Source organism: Sprattus sprattus (genome assembly GCF_963457725.1).
Source record: "Sprattus sprattus genome assembly, chromosome: 3".
NCBI lineage: Eukaryota > Metazoa > Chordata > Actinopteri > Clupeiformes > Clupeidae > Sprattus > Sprattus sprattus.
Genome location: NC_137922.1, coordinates 1,756,485 through 1,779,364, shown reverse-complemented (window position 1 = coordinate 1,779,364; position 22,880 = coordinate 1,756,485). Strand labels below are relative to the sequence as shown.

Here is a 22,880-nt window from a genome sequence, read left to right as displayed (position 1 = left end):
AATACAAACTGGATTGTGGATTGCATTGTCATTTGCACATTGAATTGCCATTTGACAACTGCTTTTCCATTTGAATTGCGGATTGCATTGTCACTTTGCGCATTGAATTGCCATTTGACAAATGCATTGCCATTTGAATAAAGAGTTGAAAAAACCGTGTCAATATGAAATGCAATGCAGTTAGCGTTCATTCAAATTTTTATTCAAAATAATACAAACTGAATTGCGGATTGCATTGTCATTTGCACATTGAATTGCCATTTGACAACTGGTTTGACATTTGAATTGCGGATTGCATTGTCACTTTGCGTATTGAATTGCCATTTGACAAATGCATTGCCATTTGAATAAAGAGTCTAATAAACTTCCATACTAGGAGACCCTCCAGTCGGCTTTGGTTCAATCCTTATGGTCTTTTACAAACCTCAGCCAGGCAAAGTACAACGTTGTCCCGGAAGAAAAACTTGCTTCCTTTTGCTCTGACAATGTTCCCCAACTCTGAGAAGTGTTTTTTCCAGCAGGGCAATGCTCCATGCCACACAGCCAGGCCAGTAAAGGTGTGGATGGAGTATCACCAGATCAGGACCCTGTCATGGCCAGCCCAATTTCGAGACCTGAATCCCATAAAAAAAACTCTGAAATGTGATCAAGAGGAAGATGGATGGTCACAAGCCATGAAAAGAAGCCGAGCTGCTTGAATTCTTGCGCCAGGAGTAGCATAAAGTCACCCAACGGCAATGTGAAAGACTGGTGGAGAGCATGCCAAGACACATGAAAGTTGTGATTTTAAATCAAGGTTATTCCACCAAATATTGATTTCTGAACTCTTCCTAAGTTAAAGCATTAGTATTGTGTAGTTTAAAAATTAATATGAGCTTGTTTTCTTTGCATTATTCGAGATCTGAAGACACTGCATATTTTTTGCTATTTTGACCAATTGTCATTTTTCTGCAAATAAATGATCTAAATGACAATATTTTTATTTGAAATTTGGTAGGAATGTTGCCAGTAGGTTATAGAATAAAACTAAAATGTACATTTTACTTTAACACATACCAATAAATAGTAAAACCAGAGAAACTGATCATTTTTAAGTGGTCTCTTAATTTTTTCCGCGGCTGTATATATATGTATATGTATTTTTATTTAACATAGTGTTTGGGGATGTGACTGCTGGATAAATAGATACAGTTAGATTGATATAGATGAATAGTTATAGATAGATAGATATTATTACTATACATATACAGTATGTATTACTATTATTAACATTAACATTATTATAATCCTGAGCTGATGATCTGTTGTTGTGCTCTGTTTGGAGCGCAGTCATATAATTCGTTATGTAATTGATGTCTTGCTGCAATTCTGCTGTGTTGTTTTTGTTTCTCCTGTGTTATTGTTGTTTCTATGTTTATGTTCATTTGATGTGTGTTTGAAATCTGATTGTGCTGTGGACCCCTCGAAAACGAGATGGTACATCTCAAGGGGTTATTCCCAATAAAGAAATTTCCAACAACAGCGGGATCCAGCGGCACCTCCTCCTCCTCCACCAAAACATTCGGGTCCGGTGGTGTGGTGACCGGTGTTTTCACGCTAATAAAGGTGGTCAATTTCGCAAGGGCGTCTTTTTTTTGATGGGCCTCTTCCTTCTTTTTTTTTTTGCAGCGCCACTTGGATTCGAAAAGTTCACACGGCTTTGCTCACGAGTCACAACTACTTCTCTTAATTTCACCTCGCTTCCGTCTTTCACAAGGAGCGCGTTCGCGGAGGCACCCACTGCGCATTTGTAACTAGGTGGCGCTATACATGAAATAAGTGGTAGTGGAATGGTTGACGTGGCCTCTTAAGACCAACATACGAAAAAAATGTGGTCCTCCTAAGCCCTACGGTTTTCGAGTTATTCACAGAAAACTGAATCGCCCCACCCACGGATCAAAACGAAAATCAATGGTTCCACGCTCATCTAGTGGGGCTACATGCCCACCAAATTTCGTGCACCACGGTGTTTCAGTGTCCCGGTAATCGTTGACAGAAAATCGGCAAAAAAACAAAAACAGAAAAAAAACTCCGACTAAACCTATATGACCGCCGCTGCGCGCTGTCGCGGTCATAATAATGAATGGACCTCTAAATAGCCATTTATTACTGTAGGGAGCACAAGCTCATATTACTGGTGCGCTATATGCCGCCAAGAGAACTCCTGTGCCCATCAAGGTGTGCGGGATGTGACAAGGCACATAGGCAGTAAGGGGCATCAGGCCAAACAGCAGGCACTGAAGTCAACCAGCACAGTCAAAAACTTTTACTTGCCAGTGACTGCAGAGATGAGTGTGCAAGAGGTCAAGGTACATTTAAATGCATAAGGTTGACTACAATGTTCCAATTCTATGACTATGGCATATACAGTATAAGACATTCATCCATGACATGGACAGAATACTGCTCAGTAATGTATTTTTATTGCGGCATGGGGACGGGCCGGGGGGATATGTCACTCTTGCCCATCTTCAAAACTTGAGAGCCCTGCTATGGCATCAACAGTATAAGACATTCATCCATGACATGGACAGAATACTGCTCAGTAATGTATTTTTATTGCGGCATGGGGACGGGCCGGGGGGGATATGACACTCTTGCCCATCTTCAAAACTAGAGAGCCCTGCCCTCACTATATGACTTTTTTTGCTCAAGCAATATTCCATGACAAATGATACGATGCCAACGTGACCGTTTCAGAGTACTTCATATATTTCCAAAAAAGCCGAGTCTGTTTCTCTGACTGTCGTTTCAATTGAAAGTATGTGCCTGCCCAGCTTTGTGCCTTTAGGAACTCCTGGGCTGTGTTAGCATTGTGTGTCAGGAGAGAATGCGCTCCAAGTTTGAAGCTTTAAAATGCAACAGTGACGTCTGGCATATTAAGCAGAGGGGGGTTCCATTTCGCTCTGCAAATAATTACTCCCATTCAGGTCCGGTGTTCATCTTCATATTTTCGTTTAGCTTTACGCTTTGCTGGATCCATGGCATTCTTTCAGTAGCTACTGCTAGTCTGGCTAGTAACTCTCTGACTGGGTGCACACATTAGAATGTTTCATGTTTGGAACATTAACGTTACTTGAAGACATCTCTCAATATCGCGTGATGACAAAATATACATGAATAAATACCCCATTCAAATCGGACAGCTTTTTGTCTGTATTTCCAAATATATTGCGTGCAAAATATGCATTTTAGATGTTTATTTTACAATATGAAAATTCTGTACACCAAGAGAAAAGTCAGTGAGCACTCAAGCTGGAGCCGAGCCGCACGTTTGCCACCCCCGATAGCGGTATCAGACTGTTGATTTACGTGTTACAACGTGAATACGCTCATTAACGTTTGAACAATGTTGAGAGTTATTGTGAACACGTTTAAAAAAGTTTGACTGACTCAAAACGGGATGAAAAACGTAAGGCGTCTGTAGGGCGTCTGCCTTAAACTAGTGCGTCCAATTTCTTATTATTTAAGAACAGTGCGTCCAAAAGACGTTCTTCAGAAATTAAACTATAGGTGATTCCCGTTGCTAAGAAACCTATGCTAAACTACTGGTAGTACCCGTTTTTAAATGTATCCGGTTTTATTTTTGCGTTGTATTTTATTATGACCGCCGTGCGAGAGCGCAGCGGCGGTCATATACAGCCGCGGAAAAAAATAAGAGACCACTTAAAAATTATCAGTTTCTCTGGTTTTACTATTTATTGGTATGTGTTAAAGTAAAATGTACATTTTAGTTTTATTCTATAACCTACTGGCAACATTCCTACCAAATTTCAAATAAAAATATTGTCATTTAGATCATTTATTTGCAGAAAAATGACAATTGGTCAAAATAGCAAAAAAGATGCAGTGTCTTCAGATCTCGAATAATGCAAAGAAAACAAGCTCATATTAATTTTTAAACTACACAATACTAATGCTTTAACTTAGGAAGAGTTCAGAAATCAATATTTGGTGGAATAACCTTGATTTAAAATCACAACTTTCATGTGTCTTGGCATGCTCTCCACCAGTCTTTCACATTGCCGTTGGGTGACTTTATGCTACTCCTGGCGCAAGAATTCAAGCAGCTCGGCTTCTTTTCATGGCTTGTGACCATCCATCTTCCTCTTGATCACATTTCAGAGTTTTTTTTATGGGATTCAGGTCTCGAAATTGGGCTGGCCATGACAGGGTCCTGATCTGGTGATACTCCATCCACACCTTTACTGGCCTGGCTGTGTGGCATGGAGCATTGCCCTGCTGGAAAAAACACTTCTCAGAGTTGGGGAACATTGTCAGAGCAAAAGGAAGCAAGTTTTTCTTCCGGGACAACGTTGTACTTTGCCTGGCTGAGGTTTGTAAAAGACCATAAGGATTGAACCAAAGCCGACTGGAGGGTCTCCTAGTTCGTCTTCTCTGATGAGTCCAATTTTCAGCTTTGCCCAACACATGGTCGTCTGATGGTTAGACGGAGACCTGGAGAGGCCTACAAGCCACAGAGTCTTGCACCTACTGTGAAATTGGACTCATCAGAGAAGACGAACTAGGAGACCCTCCAGTCGGCTTTGGTTCAATCCTTATGGTCTTTTACAAACCTCAGCCAGGCAAAGTACAACGTTGTCCCGGAAGAAAAACTTGCTTCCTTTTGCTCTGACAATGTTCCCCAACTCTGAGAAGTGTTTTTTCCAGAAAAAAATAAATGCAAATAAATGATCTAAATGACAATATTTTTATTTGAAATTTGGTAGGAATGTTGCCAGTAGGTTATAGAATAAAACTAAAATGTACATTTTACTTTAACACATACCAATAAATAGTAAAACCAGAGAAACTGATAATTTTTAAGTGGTCTCTTAATTTTTTCCGCGGCTGTAGGTGTAGTCGGAGTTTTTTTTTTCTGTTTGCCGATTTTCTGTCAGCGATTCCCGGGACACTGAAACACCGAGGGGCACGAATTTTGGTGGGCATGTAGCCCCACTAGATGAGCGTGGAACCATTCAGTTTCGTTTTGATCCGTTGAACCCCCGTCGGACTGGACCCGTTTTAGAGAGGGTGGGGCGATTCAGTTTTCTGTGAATATCTCGAAAACCGAAGGGCTTAAGAGGACCACATTTTTTTTGTATGTTGGTCTTAAGAGACCACGTCAACTATTCCACTACCACTTATTTCATGTATAGCGCCACTTAGTTACAAATGAAAAAGCAAAAATGGAGTGTTGTAAAAACTTTTAATTGTAAGTTGACAAGGTCAGAACTGCACGAAATCGGAGGTGTGGGATCATTATGACACCTTCTGACTGCACGTTAAGTTTCGTGGAATTCAGTTCACGGGGGGGGGGGGGGGGGGGGGCATGCAATAAATTGATTTATATGATTATACACCAACTGGCCTGTAGGTGGCGTGACACAGTTTTCTTCGAATATCCCGAGAACCGTAGGGCCTTGGAGGGCCAAATTGTTCTTGTATGTTTGTGTCAAGGGGCCATGTCAACCCATACCATAACCAGTCATTACATGTATAGCGCCACCTAGTTAAAAATGTAAAAGCTAAAATGAGGTGTTTTAATCGAATATATGTCAAAGTGCTCTAAAAATTACCAAATTTGCCAGGGACATCAAGCCTGTAACCGTCCATCTTCGGTAGAGTTTTTGTCCATGGATGGAGCAAAATGGCTCTGTAGCGCTCCCTAGAACATTGCATAAAAACCTGTACTTTGGGGTTATTTTGGCGTAGCTTGACGGAATTCGGTACACGTCTTCATCATGCTTGGACGCACCAAAAAGTCTCTTGACCTCATGGTGGCAGGTCCACAGGAAGTCGGCCATTTTGAGTGGAAAATGCGTTTTGACAAAGTTTGCACACCTCGCATCTGATCGAACTCCTCCGACAGCTTTAATGTTAACGCCTTGAAATGTGGTCCGGCTACTCTTCAGCCATGGGCGACTAAAAGTTATATTGGATTTTCTCATTAGTCGGAAGGTGTGGGTGTGGCAGACCCTCAAACTTTGCTAACTTGTTAGTGCTTGCCACAAAACACAAAGTCTCTTATAACTGTTGCGTACATCGTTTGATCCAGAGACAATGTCTTAGGGTGGACGCTGGATCTGGCCCGAACGCGTACATATGCCTGACTGATATCACCTATAGCGTCACCTGTTGGTGGTTGGAAACTTCACTTTGTTTCCACACCTCGCATGTGATTTAACTCCTCCTACAGATTTAATGGACAGAGGAGGCTCTTCCATTGAGGAAACGGAGGAAGAACCTCCTCAAACTTTTTGAGAATGTATTTTTTAATTGAACTGACTAACCTCCTTTAAAAATACAGTTTGATATCAGTATTTAATACTATGAATATTATAATTTGTTTCCCTGAGTTAAAATAACATTAGCACCCCCTATCGTAACAAGAAATTACTGCACGGAGGACATCCTCCCCTTGGCTCCCATTGAGATCAATGGGATCTGTCTCTGATACTGGCGGCTCGTGGGGCTCAGATCACTTACATTTCCCAGGGGAGGAAAGTCCTCCCTAGAGTCTGAGTCTGCGCCAATATAGCTTAACCAATAAACAACGGATTTGGCGTTGAAGGGAGGGGATTAGACATTAATACAGAACGAAGTTTCCCTCTTCAACTATTCTGCAGAAGGATATCGATAGCACGTCACCCTTAAAGATTGTTGTAGAAAGATTGCAAATAAAGATGATGTGCAATGGAGAACGAAGATATTGTTCATGTTTTATTGAATAAACCGTTTCAGTTAGTATCAAAACAACAGGGAAACCTGTTCCAAAAATCCAAGTCACTAAACCCAATGGTAAAACTGCTTCCGTTAATACTAAATGGTATGCGAAATACTTATAGCTCACTGGTACCATACAAAAACAATTGGCTGTACTGTTTTGTTTAAATCGTTCATACGCCTATTGTTAGTCTGACTGTTCACGTTCAGCTGACATTCTGAATGGAAATTGTTAATGAATGTTTCAGAACGCGATGTGTTTCGTATCTATTCTAATTAGCCTACTTGCCACTTGGGCATTGGCCTCATTCTTGGCTACTTTGAGTGATAGCTGTAAGAATCTGGCATAATCTGAGCAGCAATTATAGGAAGTTTTTGTCTTTGCAATTTTAGAGAACAAAGGTAATCTACTCAGGGTTTGTTCTTTTTCCACAGGTCTATTTGTTTAATATAAGCTTAAAGAATCTGCTTAAACAGACACATAGCCAAACATAAAAATATACAGTATTTCTGTTTAATACAAAATGTAGTCAAAGTCAGTCCACCCCTAAGTGATCAATGAACATTGACCAACATTCTGAAACATCCACATTGGCCACAAACAATGTTAGGCTAACAGCCCATGTTATAGTTAGTGAAAAATAATGTTCTCTTGTTGCCTTTTTTACTTGTTTAATATTTTGGAAAGGATGTTAGTGAATGATTCAGAGCATGATACATCACTTTTGGTATTGTGTCTTAATTTTTCTTAAAACAATTGCAGCTGAAAATTAGTCGAATAATAACCAATAGCTTTAGTAATTGAGGGGGAAAAAAGGCCAAATGGTAGGCCCAACATTTAGAATGTAGTTTTTCAAATCAAGAGTAGGCCTGATTTGACTAATTGGCTTTGCATCCTTTCCTTCTGGCCTTGTCTAGTCCAAAGACATGCTGTCCACCAGCTTTTTAAGTACAATGGTGCCACACTGGTGGCTTTGTATCAATTGTATCCCTGCCTGCTATTTTGTAGTACTGTAGTCCACAAAAACACCCTGAAACAACTTGTATCTCACATACTTATGCCACCAACGGAATAAGCAGGGCAATGGCAACCAGGCGCACAGTCCTTCCTCCCTCACTTTAAAAACCACCAGCCTCCACTGAATGGTAATGCCTTCAAACGTGGTCAGGTTACTCTTCAGCAATGGGAAATTTAAAGTTATGAGAATCTTTTACAAAGTTTGAAGGGTGTGGGCGTGGCAGACCCTAAAACTATGCACTCTTCACAACTCCAGTCACTTAAAACGTATACATATATTGTCGAAAGTGCACGAAATTAAAAGTGGTGGATCATTATGAGACCCTCTGAATGCATGCCAAGTTTCGTGCAATTTCGTGCAATGTCCATGGAGGGGCCATACAATATGACAATACATACATTTACCATTGGCCAAACATAAGAGATTTTAAGGGAATGTCTGCTTTTGATGGGTGTGTGAACAGTTTAAAATAGATAGTACAATTCTGAAAACAACATATTGTGTTTGGGTCCATTCAACTTTTCTTTACTTTATGTGACCTGTTTTAACAAACTACATTGCAAAAGAAAAATATACCAAAAAAATCCACAAAAAAAAAGTACACAAAACATTACATAACCAAATCATCAAAATCTATCACAAATAATTCCTTTAATACATAAAAATGAAACACAAACCAATTTACACACACAAAACACAAAAAAACACGCACACTGACAACCATGACTCATTCTGTGCCAAAACCTACTGAACAGTTCGGCGGTCATACTTTGTAACGCGGAAGTCCTAGTTCAGCCCAGATTCAACCCTACCAACTCCAGGACCGAACGGGTGCCGTTCGCTCCAGTCTCGTAAATGGAAACAAAACATATCCGAGGCTTTCCCCCAGACGCTGGAGTTTTACCCCAGAGTGGAAATGTTAGCGTCGTTTTGAAAGTGAGGCTATGCTCTCTCATACTTTCATGACGTCATGACATCACTCTATTATGAGGTTAGATTACATGGTGGACACACAAAATTGGTTAAAACTGATCTGGAGATTAAACATAGAGCCACGTTTTTCAGCGGTCTACATTCACTCTCCTATTTATAGTCTACTCAAAGTGCCCACACCATGACCTCTGAGACTGGGAGCATAGCCACCGAGATGTCCACGAATATGCTCTCAGATGAACAGAATCTTGGAGAACTGAAGGATGCTTGTGGGGCAGAGGGAGCCCACATCTTGCCTAAAACCTCCGTGCAGGTCAACCCTGAGGGGCTGGGAGATGTTCCCACCCGAGCCAACATCCCACCTGAGCCCATGAGTGAGGCCCAGGCTTATGACCAGGTAGCACTATCAGTATTGTATGATTTACTAAAAGCTTTTGTATATGAATAGTGACTGCGCATGAAGTTCAATCAACATTTCAGTTTCATAAGGGCCAGTTTCAAATTCTGTTTGCTGAGCTTAATTGTCCCTTTACACTTACAGCATCAAGTGAATGAAAGTCCTCTGGCTGAGACATTCATGACTGTAAGGTCCGCTTGCACCTGGTGGGCTTGGTACAATGAGAGATATGGAGCTTTCTTCGAGCAGAATAACAAAGGTGACTCCGTATCACATGAGGTAATTTACATCTGCAAGTTCATGAGCCGTCCATTGAGTTAAAACTAATAAAATCAGATCATGTTCCCGTGATAATCTCTAAGATCTCCGCTGGTATGGAAAAAAGTAGTCCAACCAATATATATTGCACTTGTTGTCTCGCTACATCTCACTAGTGTGTCGAACTCACTGTCATTAATCCAGCCTACTGATTTTAGCTGAGCCTCCTATCTTGATCTAATTCTTTTTATTCAGACTTTACATAACTTTCATGACCAAAAATTTTAATTGCCCATCGATTTAATTCGTTTTTATGTTGATAAATTAATGTAGGATGGTCGGAGCAAAGCCTCATGGGAAATGCCTTTATCCAGTGAACGCAGGGAGATGACTGAGTGGCTGTCAGAGAGAGAGAGCAGGTGAAGCGGACATGATGGAAAAAATGAATGTAGACATATTCTCGTATTTATTATTATTTTATTTGTTTAAATCCCAGGAAGTCTGTAGAATTGAACCAGAAACGTGCACATGCGTAGAACCTATTCAGTCTTGTTGGTCTGAAATAAAACATTGAAAAAAGACGGAGGTGAGGCACCCACTACATTTGCCTCAATGATGGGGGCGTGTGATAGCCCACCGGTCGGGTTAATACTGGTACTGCCGTTGTTGTAGTGCAGGCGAGAGAGGACGAGAAACAATCTCACAACCTGACCGTGTACTGGGCAGATTGACTGGAACACGGAGCTGTAGCCCCGCCCTTTGGAAACAGCATGTGAACCGAACCACTTTGAGGAATAAAGGGATCATGATTTTTCAACACTTAAAAATCACATTATTTTTCGTTTATAATGATTATTCGTTTCATATTACTATTATTTTTTTTTTTTCAATTATGTTGGGGGGGGGGGGGGGGGGACACAACTTTATGCGAGGGGGGATGTGTCCCGCCAGGGATCTCCGCCTATGAGCACATGTACATATTTCATATGCATCAGCTATTAGACAAGATCTCATAACAGTGAACTCTGGATCTATACATATACTGAAAACATCACCAAATTGATGCACCATTTCACCACTGTGATAGTAATAAAATAAAAAACAAACAGATGGTCCAACGTATTGTTGGTTTGAACAGTTTGGTCAAAGAACATTTGTTTTGGACAGGTGTATCATGTGATTCCATGTGGTTGTGTTAACAATTTGTGGAATTGTGTATGTGGTATAATTTCATTTGAATTTGTTTTATGATCCTTTAGCAAAATTACCTGGGCTGTGACTCAGACAATGTGTCTGATGAAGAAAAAAATGAGATTCAAGGAAACCTGGTAAGTGCTGACAGCAGTTAGTGTTGAGCAGCTCAGATCACATGATCAATACTGAAAGGACCACACTCTTCATAACATGTATCCAGGCACAAGTATATACCTAGTATGGTACTGAGAAACATTTCCATTAAATAATCATTATTCCCCTAATGTTTTAGCAGGCTAACATTGGAAATGAAGCATTTCCAGGGCCACTTGTGAGGTGAGTTCTTGAGAATAAGGAATGGTTAACATACAATCAGTGCGTCCTTACTTTAGCCTGATTGTAAAGTTTCTAGACTACTGTAATATATTTCCTTATGATTTCTCCATTGTAGAGGTGTGACTGATCATGGAGAGGTGTACCGGTACATTTTGGCTGAATGGCACCGGTGCATCAAAGATGACGCCATTCAAGAGAAAGTAGGAGCTGAGATTGTGTGGCGTATGTTGGCTCTTCTGTGGAGGAAGAATGGCGTAAGTGTGACTGTTCAACTGTAACAGGGTTTGGTCGAGCATGCATGTTCTTACGTATGTAATTGTGAGAGAGATGGAGATAGAGAGTGAATTGAATCATTTCTTCCCCTTTCTGTGAATGAAGTGTGTTTGTGACAGAGATGGGCAGTATTTCAATTACTTATATTTGAAATACTAGTTAATTTGCTTTTGAGTATTTTGTAATTTGTATTTGATAGGGCCAATAAAAAATCAAATGTAATTTGTAACAAAATACTTTAGAGTGGAGTAATTTTGTATTTAAAATACTCAAATTACTTTATCCAGTGTTTAGGCAGAAGGAGATTTTTTTTCTGTCGGATTCTACCACAAGACCATCTGATCTGCCTGTGAATGTCATTGTCGAATCAGTCAATTTGCCAAAAGTGTTGCTTCTTATGACCCGCCCCATTTTGGGGCGAAAAGAAAATCACCCCAGATCTCTCTCATTGACTCTCATGTTAAATCAATTTTTTTTTCACAAAAAAGGGTTGTGGTCGAAAACTTAGAAAGCTGTCTTGATCCTTGTCAATTTATCTTCATTAGTACACCCGACTTAAAGGAGGTTCTTTCAAAGAGCGAATTGAGTTGTTGCACTGAACGTTAGCCATCTTGACACAAGGTGACTTGATGAAAGCCGTGTGATGTCCTTATACGCAATTAGACTTAAGGTCCGGGACGCGATCTGGCATTCAGCGCCTGGGCGAGACGCTCCACTTTGTGAATGTAGGCCTAGGACGCGATCTGGCACTCCGCGCCGCATTGCATAGAGGCAGGGTCCCGGGCGCACATGAGACTCTTAAATAAAGATCTTAGCTTACTATAAACGTTGTTGAGACTCTTTCTAAAGATCTTACTCATTCTCACAGAGACAAAACAAATAGCTACACGGTCATTTATCTGTTTGATGTCACATGTGTGCGCCAGTGTTGTCAATCACATGTGGGCGCCAATGTTGTCAAAGATAATCTGTAACTTGTGGAAGTTGTATTGTTAAACGGTGAGTACTTTGGTAGATGAAAGTGTTAACTTTAAATACAAATGCTAGTACAACTTCTATACGTTATCTGTTAGGTTGTGAGTGTGCAGTGGTAATGTAAGTTGGATTCGTAAAACGTATTTTAGGAAATAAATGACATTGCTTGACATGTAGCTGTTTGTCTCTGTTTTGTTACCGACTTTCAAACTTAATAAAAATCTCAACAACGTTTATAGTAGGCTACGTTTATTGTTTTGTCTGTGTGACAATGAGTAAGATCTTTAGTAAGAGTCTCAACAACGTTTATAGTATGCTAAGATTTTAAAAAAGAATCTCATCGGCGCGGAGTGCCAGATCGCGTCCTAGGTGAGGCGCGCCTCATTCACAAAGTGGAGCGTCTTGCCCGGACGCGAAGTGCCAGACCCGCGTCCTAGGTGAGGTGCGCCCCATCCACAAAGTGGAGAGTCTCGCCCAGGCGTGGAGTGCCAGATTGCGTCCTAGTCCTTACCTGGCATTTACGTATGACGAAAGCACGGTGGGGATAGCCCTCTCGGAAGCCATAGAGATTGCAATGAGAGCCCTGTGGCGGCGGTTACAAAGATGAAAAAAAGGATACGGAACCACTGACATGGGCCCGTCATAATAGCCTGCACCTGGCCCGGTGGTTACTACGTTACGCCACTGAATAGCCCAAACCTGAATGTTCTGCTATACCAAATTGTGAGAAAACTGAAAATTCAGAAAACAAAGTATTTCCTGTATTTTAAAAATACAAAATACATGTATTGTATTTTGTTACATTTTCTGGCAACAGTATTTAGTATTTTATTTTGATACATTTATTTGAGGGGTATTTTGTATTTGGTATCAAAATACATTTTGATGTATTTTTGCCCATCTCTGGTTTGTGAGAGATGTCCTGTGCATCACATATTTGACAAAAGCACATTCTCTTTTCCAGATGGTGTCTGGTAAGGACCTGGCAATTTATCTGCTGTCTCAAACTCTTCCTAGAACTGAAGCTCCAGATAGCAGTTCTGCAGACCTTGTGGAATTGCTGATTTTGGGCAAGAAAAAGGCAAGATCCTCTTGTACTAATCCAGATGTGTTGTTCTACATAATGTGAACCCACTGGTCATATATTAAACCTGGAGTCTAATGTGTTGCATGTGATGCTGTAGGAGGCTCTAAACTTCGCCATCAGAAATGGATACTGGAAGCATGCACTGGTCTTGGACAGCTTTTTTAGAAAAGCATCATGTGGCCCAGCCATAAGAAGCTAAGGATGCTTCCATGAATCAGAAGTCAAGAGGCTGATATCTAATCATTTGACTTGGTAGGGCAAGATAGAGTGATGAGTGCTTTTGTCTTTTTAGATTTATCCGCAGTCTTGATGACAATGACCCGATGAAAACCTTTTATCAGGTCCATCTTGGGGAAATTCGAGGATCTGCTTCTGTTCTGTGTGTATTTACTATTTCAGCTCATTGTGTGTGTTTGTGCGTGTATTTGTATAACGAGTATGAATGAGCCTGTGATTGTATGATGTGTGGGTGTGTTTGAGTGATGTGTATGAATGAGGGTGTGTTATGTGCGTGCCTGAGCAAATTTGAATCTCATCTAACTTTCTGCACTGGGGTAACAATATCCTTCCAGAAAGGTGGGGTCGATAGCTGGAGAGATTGGCGCACCCATTTGGCCAGAATCTTGGCGAACGGCATCTGTCCTCAACGCCAAAAAGACACCGTCAAAAAGTTGGCAAGGGCCCTTGGTAAGAGATGAATAACTTTGGTAGACAACTGTAGTCTGCTATGCCACATAGTGAGTGGTCCATACTCCATTGAATCTCCTTTTGGTCATGTCCTTGATGTCTTCCAGAAGGGAAAGGCCACCTCTGATCAGCCCATTTCTGTTATATGGCCATCCGAACACAGCCTAGTCACTTCAATGACAAGTCTAAGCTGGTACTCATTGGACAGGATATCCGGTTAGCCACAGATCAAATGAATGCAAAACATAACCAGGCATAAATTCATGCAACCATAACCAAGAAAGTACATAACCAGTTACTCAAATACAAGATCTGCCCCCTCTTTTACCGTAGCCTGCCATTTGAGATGTATGCTTCTGATGCTGCCATACATAGAACGGAGGTATATGAATACCTATTGTCTCTGGCTGGAGGCAATCAATGGCCAAGTTTACGGGTATATTTTTTTCACCCTTTTTCCTATCAAAGTCAATGTGTCAAAATGTACTATTGTATGGCCACCAGTCTCATTGTTTTCTTTTTAAATAAAACACAAACACCTTCTGAGATACTAGATGAGATAAATCTTTGGGCCTTGTTCTTTAGAGCTTCAAGATTCTGTATGCCTGGAGACTGTTCAGGGCAGGATGCTATACTGAGGCCATGCGGTACGTGGAGGCCTTTGCACCGGCCCTCTTAGCCACTGTGGTTAGACCTCGCCCTGCTTGGATCAGACTCCAGGAGGTAAGCATTTCAGCCATTCCATAGACTCAGTCATGATGAAAAGGTCTTAGGGTAAGTGTGCTTCAGTAGAGCCAAACACTTTGGAGTTTTCACTGTTCAAATTGGCTGCTGCGTGGTTTCTTGTAGCTGTGCGGTGCACTGCCTCTGAATTTACCTGAATGGATTGAGCCTCCCTGGATGAAACTCCCGACCCGTGAGGACCTCAATGAGCCTCGACCTGGGCCTCAGCAAGATCCTTTGGTGCCAATGGACAATAACACTGTCACAGCTCTGGACAGAGGGATGGAGGTGCTCAGACCAGGGACTTCTGATTGGGACACTCCAAACAAAAAAACAAAGAAAAAGAAATCTGCTATGAAGGTTTGTATAAGTGACCAAACATGACCAAAGCATTGAGTTGTTGTGCTTTCCTCTTTCTTTTGTTTGCCTTTTGTTTATTCAGGTTCGGTGTGACTTCATGATGAGATTTTTGTTTGGTTACAGCGGTTTTGGATTTGCTGTTTCAGCTGGTGTGGAAGAGCAGAGGAGTAGTTCAGCTCCTCTCCATCAATGAGGAACATTTTTACAGCATTTGTTCCTTATGTGATCTTACTATGGATTAATTATTTCATTTTTCATAAAAAACAACTCTGCATTCCATGAAAGTCTAAACATTTCTTTCACAATCAGGTTACATATAATGATAAGAAGTTATTCCTGAAAACCACCAAACACAAAGAATAAAAACATTTTTTGCCGTATTTTAGCGGTTGTAGTGATGTTCAGGCCTTTTATGTTGGATTTAAATGCGGATTCACGTGGTGTACTTTTAATGTCTCTTTGACCATCCTATTTGGAGTTATGGATCTCTCCACATTCATCTAGTTAGGAGCCTGATCTTGTTTGCCCGAAATAGCTGCCCAGAAAGGCATTTAAAGAATGAAAGAGTGAAATCCAATAATAACAATAAGCGTTCACTCTTGACATTACACTCGTACTCACGTCGAATGCAAACCGTCTGCATTTACCAATAAACCCCATAGCAGGCTACTCACAAACAGGGGCGCCTGCAGAAAAAAATTGTGAGGTACGCACAGAACACCATGCATAAAGATTCTGTATGAGCTCACCCGTAGCTTCCCCTCCACCGTGTTGATGTCAGTCGGTGAGCCCAGGCCAGAGCGCAACAGAACTAAACTACGGTTGCCAGTATGTGGGCTATTCAGAAAATGAGAGCTTGAAAGGAAACACCAAACTTTGAGCAATGATCGCAAGAGTGATTACAAAATGAATTATCTGTATGTAGACAAAACATTTATCATATAAGAGCCACTGCTTTCTGTTTCAGGGTTTAAGTCAAGAACTGCCATATTGCAAAAAAAATTGCTTAAATACTACATCCAGCATGCACCGTATTGCATAACCAGGTAACTGAGTCTTGAACCAGTGAGTTAATTAAGAGAGAGGTGCCAAGTAAAAGCCACACATCTTTACAACCATCACTATATCAGACAGACTCAGGGTTGGTTGTTCATTGCTTGATCACCGAACTGGTAAGTTTAGAGAGTCTGGTAGTTCTATTAAGTAGTATAGGACTTTAAAGGTTTTCTGTGGGGCTCTTATCAAAAGTAATTCAAGTCTTTCTTGATTATATTGTGAAGGTGCATTTGCTGTGGGCAGAGCTTTCAGTTTGGGCTGATTTTTCCTTTCTTTCGTTTCAAGTTTGGTGAGTGCCTCTATTTTACTCTTAAGCTTAGTACTTAAAACGGTATTAGTCTCATTTTAAGGATGGAGAGTTTTTACACTTATTCTACCTTTCTAATCTTCCAGGGGGAGTGCATTTCTATCCATTGTATTGCTTGAAACATGGCATTCAGCCAAATGGAACAGTTACTGGGGACCGCCACAGTCTAGCAGACGTTTTTCAGCAACACTGGTGCTAGGAAGAATGTTCCTAGGTCAATTTTCATCGATTTTGAACCATCAGTTATAGGTGGGTCAACAGTTTATTTCAATGATCATTTAGTCTTTTGGGCCTTTGTTTTGGATTACTGTAAATGAAGAATTGGCTTTGCGAAATATTGACATGATGTCTTAGATCCTACCGTCTGCTGTACCACTTGGAGCAGATGATTAGTGGCAAAGAGGATGCAGCCAACAACTACGCTCATGGTCACTACACCATCAGAAAGGAAATGGTGGATCCTGTCCTGAAACGAATTTGTACAATGGTAGGTGATGGCACTAAAAATAGCTTGCTCACTTTCTCAAGGGTGGAAAATTCACGCTCAACATCTTCACCTTAGATGGTGGTATGTTTTCTGTGTTTTGATTCTGTAACAAATTTGTAGAATAAGTCTCCTTAGTTGACATTAAGTACGTAAAAATGGATATGTTGGTGTAGTGAAGGGACATGAGGCTCTGAGGATTCATAGTACTGTAAAGCAAAAATGTGCTGTAGTTTTGCCAAAGGCTGAGTGGATGTGTTATGTCTACAAGGGGATGGCTTGTTTGACTGTAGTAATGGGCATCAGTGTGCATTATTCCTTTCAAGTCAGTCTGCTGATACCATGTTCAAGTGTGTTTCAGAAAACCACACTCTTTGCTATTTGTTTGCAACTCTTAGAAACACACACATACAATGGCAGTTTTTTTTATTACAATCCAAGTAACAAGTATGAACATTTTAGTACTCCTCCTCATCCTCAAAATCCTCTGCAGAATCTGCCCCAACTTCCTCATAGTCCTTCTCCAAAGCAGCCATGTCTTCTCTGGCCTCGGAGAACTCCCCTTCCTCCATGCCCTCACCCACATACCAGTGCACAAACGCCCTCTTGGCGTACATCAGGTCAAACTTGTGATCCAGACGAGCCCAGGCCTCAGCGATAGCAGTAGTGTTGCTCAGCATACACACGGCCCTCTGCACCTTGGCCGAGTCACCACCTGGCACCACTGTTGGAGGCTGGTAGTTAATGCCCACCTTGAAGCCGGTGGGGCACCAGTCTACAAACTGGATGGAACGCCGGCTCTTAATGGCAGCAATGGCGACGTTGACATCTTTGGGCACCACATCCCCACGGTAGAGCAGGCAGCAGGCCATGTACTTCCCATGCCTTGGGTCACACTTCACCATCTGATTGGCTGGCTCAAAACAAGCATTTGTGATCTCAGACACAGACAGCTGCTCATGGTAAGCCTTCTCTGCAGAGATGATTGGAGCGTAGGTGACCAGGGGGAAATGGATGCGGGGGTAGGGCACAAGGTTGGTCTGGAACTCCGTGAGATCCACATTCAGAGCACCGTCAAAGCGCAGAGATGCAGTGATGGACGAGACGACTTGGGCAACGAGGCGATTCAGATTGCTGTAGGAGGGACGCTCAATGTCCAGGTTGCGCTTGCAAATGTCAAAAATGGCTTCGTTGTCCACCATGAAGGAACAGTCGGAGTGCTCTAGAGTGGTGTGGGTGGTCAGGATGGTGTTGTAGGGCTCCACTACAGCAGTGGACACCTGAGGAGCTGGGTAGACGGAGAACTCCAGCTTGGACTTCTTGCCATAGTCTACAGACAGACGTTCCATCAACAGGGAGGCAAAACCAGAGCCGGTTCCACCTCCAAAGCTGCGGAAGATGAGGAACCCCTGAAGACCAGTGCACTGGTCTGCCTGAGAGACAAAAACAAAGACAAATTCAGTTACCACATCATTCTCGATAACCTAATTTGCAATAGCACCAAGAGGAGCCATCTTGCAAACAAAGGGCAAAGAGCGTGGCTGCAGGTTTTCTGAGGAGAAAAATTTGTTACAGAATCAAACACAAAAACATACCACCATCTAAGACGTTGAAGGTGTTTCCACCCTTGAGAAAGTGAGCAAGCAACTTTTAGCGCCGACACCTACCATTTTGCGAATTCGGTCCATGACAGGATCCACAATTTCCTTTCCGATAGTGTAGTGGCCACGAGCAAAGTTGTTGGCTGCATCCTCTTTCCCACTGATCAGCTGCTCCGGGTGGTACAGCTCACGGTAGGGCCCATGACGTATCTCATCTGTCATGAGACATGATCAAGTCAGTATTTCTCAAAGCCAATTCTTCATTTACAGTCAACAAAAAACAAAGGCCCAAAAGACCAGATGATCATTTGAAATAAGCTGTTGACCCACCTATAACTGATGGTTCCAAGTCTATGAAGATTGACCTAGGAACATACCTCCCTGCACCAGTTTCACTGAAAAACGTGCCAAAGGAGGAGTCCGTTAGGGAGCGGCTGTCTTCAGCAACTCTTCCATCTGGCTGAATGCCATGTTCCAAGCAATACAATTCCCAGCAAGCATTGCCAATCTGCCCACCAGCTTGGCCAACATGTATAGAAATGCATTCCCTCTGGAAGATTAGAAAAAGAGTACAATAAGTTAGTCGTGACCAGACGTCGTCTTTTGCCCGGACATGTCCTCTTTTTGAGACCTAAAAAATGCGTCAGGCTGGGATTTGGCCTTGTCGACACACAAACTAGTCAGAAGTGATTGCCTTCCTGTGTCGCTATGAAAACATGCCTGTGATCAAAGATGAATTATAACACATCCAGAAGAGTACCTTATGCTATACATGCCCTCGAAATGGCAAACCTATCTCATGGTTTTCATTTGTTTTTGGGGAGGGAGATAGTCAGTATTAATTTATAACACAATAATATACTAATCCTACATAATCTATGGAAACTATTAAAAAAAACGATTCAATAAAAGGATCATTTCTTATTTTCTTCGGTACCTTTGTCATATACAGATAAGCAATGATTATTGCTGGGTAATATAAATCTTGTTGTCCAATGTTAAGTATTTAATCATGTGACGAGACGATACGATACGATAGTTTAGCCGCGCCCCGCTTATCCAGGTCAGGGCCAAGTTTAAGTAGAGGTTCGCGCCGAATCACCGAACGCTCTAATTTACAGAACAAATACTTTTACATTCGTTTTGCACCACTTGTAAGTCATGTCATCCATTCATATAGATTTGAATCAATGAATACTCATACACAGTGAATATATTTGAATCAATTAATACTAATACAACTTTAACTGTGATGTGTATTTGTTTCATTTCGCAACGTATTTACTGCTTAGTATTACGCCACACTCAATTCAAGAAAATTGGTCATGATAAATAAAATCGTCGCACTGGCTGTAAAATGGCGCATCGGAATTTGCCAACTTCACTTTGAAAAATCAACTGTGACTCAGCTTTTAACAGACCAATACATTTCAAACACGGTGATAGTATTCACAACTAATTTGTCCTCTATTCTACCAAAAATGATGAAACCTCATATGCACCCGTGAGGCAAGCGTGAGTAGAGTTTTGTTAGGTTATCTGGCGCGGACCTCTACTAAGCGTAAAAGTAAAAAATAGGAACTCACCATGCTTGAAATGAAAGAAATATATCAAAAAATCAGCCCAAAAAAAATCTGCCCAAACTGAAAGCTCTGCCAACACCAAATGCACCTTCACAAAATAATCAAGAAAGACTTGAATTACTTTTGATAAGAGACCCACAGAAAACCTTCAACGTCCTATAGGCTACTACTAAATACAACTACCAGACTCTCTTGACGTACTAGTTCCGTGGCGTGTTCAAGCATTGGACAACTTTTTTCTTCTTCTTCTTTTTCTTCTTTCTGGCGGGTTACAGCGACAATAGCGTATACCGCCACCTGCTATACAGGAGTGTGTACTTATGCCAAGGCTAGACTATTATTCAAATAAATGAAATATTTTCATTACATCTGTATCGTTCAGAAACATAATAAAAAGCTTTGATTCTGTCTCTTTGCATCCCTTGCTCCTCTAGAATATAATTTATAAGCATTTTCAGCTTCGACCTCTTGTCACTTAATTTTGAAATTAAAATTGTTCTACAATTAAAAATAAAATGTTTAATATATTCCTTAACCTTACATTCAGTACATACATTCCATTACCCTTTCCTATCAGCTTAAGTGTGGAATTAAGACCCGGAAGTCATCGGGGCCCGATGGAGTCCCAGGCCGCGTCCTCAGGGGGTGCGCTGACCAGCTTGCGGAGGTATTCACCTCCATATTCAACTTATCACTGCATCTGTCTGAAGTCTCCACCTGCTTCAAGCAGGCAACCATCATCCCCATACCAAAGAAAACATCAGTAACCTGCTTGAATGACTACCGCCCTGTATCACTGACCTCCACAATTATGAAGTGCTTTGAGCGGCTGGTCAGAACCCACATCTGCTCTACCCTTCCCAACACCCTGGACCCCTTTCAGTTTGCATACCGTCCAAACCGATCAACAGACGATGCCATTGCCCTAGCTACACACACCACCCTCTCCCACCTGGAAAAGAGCAACACATATATGAGGATGCTGTTTGTGGACTACAGCTCAGCATTCAACACTATTGTGCCTGCCAAGCTCGTCCCGAAGCTCAGGGGCCTGGGTCTTAAAACACCCCTGTGCAACTGGATCCTGGACTTCCTGACGAGCAGACCCCAGGTGGTGAGAATGGGCAACCACACCTCCTCCTCACTGACACTGAGTACCGGGGCCCCCCAGGGCTGCGTACTCAGTCCCCTCCTGTACTCCCTGTACACGCATGACTGTGTGGCAACACACAGTTCCAACATCATCCTGAAGTTTGCAGACGACACTACCATCCTGGGTCTCATCTCTAACAACGATGAGACCGCCTATAGAGATGAGGTAAGGGGCTTGGCAGAATGGTGCCAAGACAACAACCTGTCTCTCAACGTCTGCAAAACCAAGGAGATGATCGTGGATTTCAGGAAGCTGCAGAGGGGGGGTCAGGACCCCATACACATCGAGGGAGCTGAAGTGGAGAGAGTCTCCAACTTCAAATTCCTCGGTGTGTACATCAAGGATGACCTAACCTGGTCCATGCAGGCAGGCTCAGCAGTCTAAACTGCACAGAAGTGGCTATACTTCTTGAGGAGACTCAAGAAGTTTGCCATGGTGAAGACAGCGGAGCGTATCACCGGCAGCCATCTCCCCTCCGTGCAAGGCATCTACAACAGTAGATGCCTGAGGAAAGCAAAAAAAGATTTTGAAGGACAACAGCCACCCAGGCTATGGACTGTTCTCATTGCTGCTGTCTGGTAGATGCTACCGGAGCATCCGAACACGATACCAGACTCACAAATAGCTTTTTCCCCCTGGCTGTTAGGCTTCTGAATCAGATACACTGACCCACAGAACAGTTGCCACCTCCACCTACTCCCTGCTCTCCCACTCATACAATTCACTTCATAGATATATTTGCACAATTTAAAAAAAAAAACTTTTAACTTATTCTCAATTCACACTTAAACTGCTGCTAGCCCTACTACTGTACTCTAATTGTTGAATGTTAATGTTATATGTTATATGTTATATTGTTATAATGTCATAGTGTTACAGAGATATATGTTGTTCTTTAAATTGTTGTATGTTAATGTTACATTTTATATGTTTTATTGTCATAGTGTTATAGAGTTTTATGTTATTTTTTTGGTATATGTTATATGTATGACGTCTACTGCGTAGATGAACGATGCTTGCCAAGTCGTAAGAATTTTGCTGTGCTGAAGCAATTTGGTACATGCAATAATAAACACACTTTGACTTTGACTTCGGAATTAAGACCTGTATGACCTCATTTATAAAACGTTCTTACGCACATATTTGATCTTAGGCGCTGTCCACACTACCCTGGGTTAATGTAGAAACGAATAAATATGTCTGCGTTTGCACCTCCCGTCGACACTACCTGGAATTTGGTCTGGTGTATAGGTGCATACAGTGAACATAAAACATACAAACACAATAAGTACCACACATAACATTAAACATACAAACGCACTACACATAAGAAAAGTACTTCAGATAAACACAGTATATAGGATACAAATATATTAAAAATGTATATCAAAAGTAAAGTAGAAGGTCAAATGCAAAATGCAGGGAAGGCCTGCAAAAGTGAATGTGCAGTGTGCAATTTAGTGTGTGTAAATGTAACACAGAGTTGTAGTGTGGGGGCGGGATAAGAGTCCAAGTCAGGTGGGGGTCCCGGGCCTTGTTAATAAGGCCGACTGCAGCCAGGAAGAAGCTGGTTTGGTGGCGTGAGGTTTTGGTCCTGATGGACCGCAGCCTCCTGCCGGAGAGAAGGACCTCGAAGAGTTTGTGACCCGGGTTGGGATCAGCCGCAATCTTACCTGCCCGCCTCAGGGT

General features: G+C 41.7%; 1 protein-coding gene across 1 annotated transcript; it reads right to left on the bottom strand.

The window, feature by feature from the left end:
- Positions 1–17,280: 17,280 nt before the first annotated feature.
- LOC308362328 (tubulin alpha-4A chain-like) lies at positions 17,281–20,218 on the bottom strand. Its single transcript, XM_080834928.1, has 4 exons — positions 20,042–20,218; positions 18,786–19,005; positions 18,522–18,670; positions 17,281–18,287 (listed from the first exon to the last, which is right to left on the bottom strand). The coding sequence occupies exons 1-4, from the start codon at positions 20,042–20,044 to the stop codon at positions 17,313–17,315; spliced, it is 1,347 nt and encodes a 448-aa protein (XP_080691054.1). The 5' UTR covers positions 20,045–20,218; the 3' UTR covers positions 17,281–17,312.
- Positions 20,219–22,880: the final 2,662 nt, after the last annotated feature.

Coding starts and splice junctions, on each gene's coding strand:
- LOC308362328 (XM_080834928.1), bottom strand. Junction 18,671..18,785: donor CTTGGAACCATCAGTTATAG/GTGGGTCAACAG, acceptor GTCTCATGACAG/ATGAGATACGTCATGGGCCC. Junction 18,288..18,521: donor TGGACCGAATTCGCAAAATG/GTAGGTGTCGGC, acceptor TTTGTCTCTCAG/GCAGACCAGTGCACTGGTCT.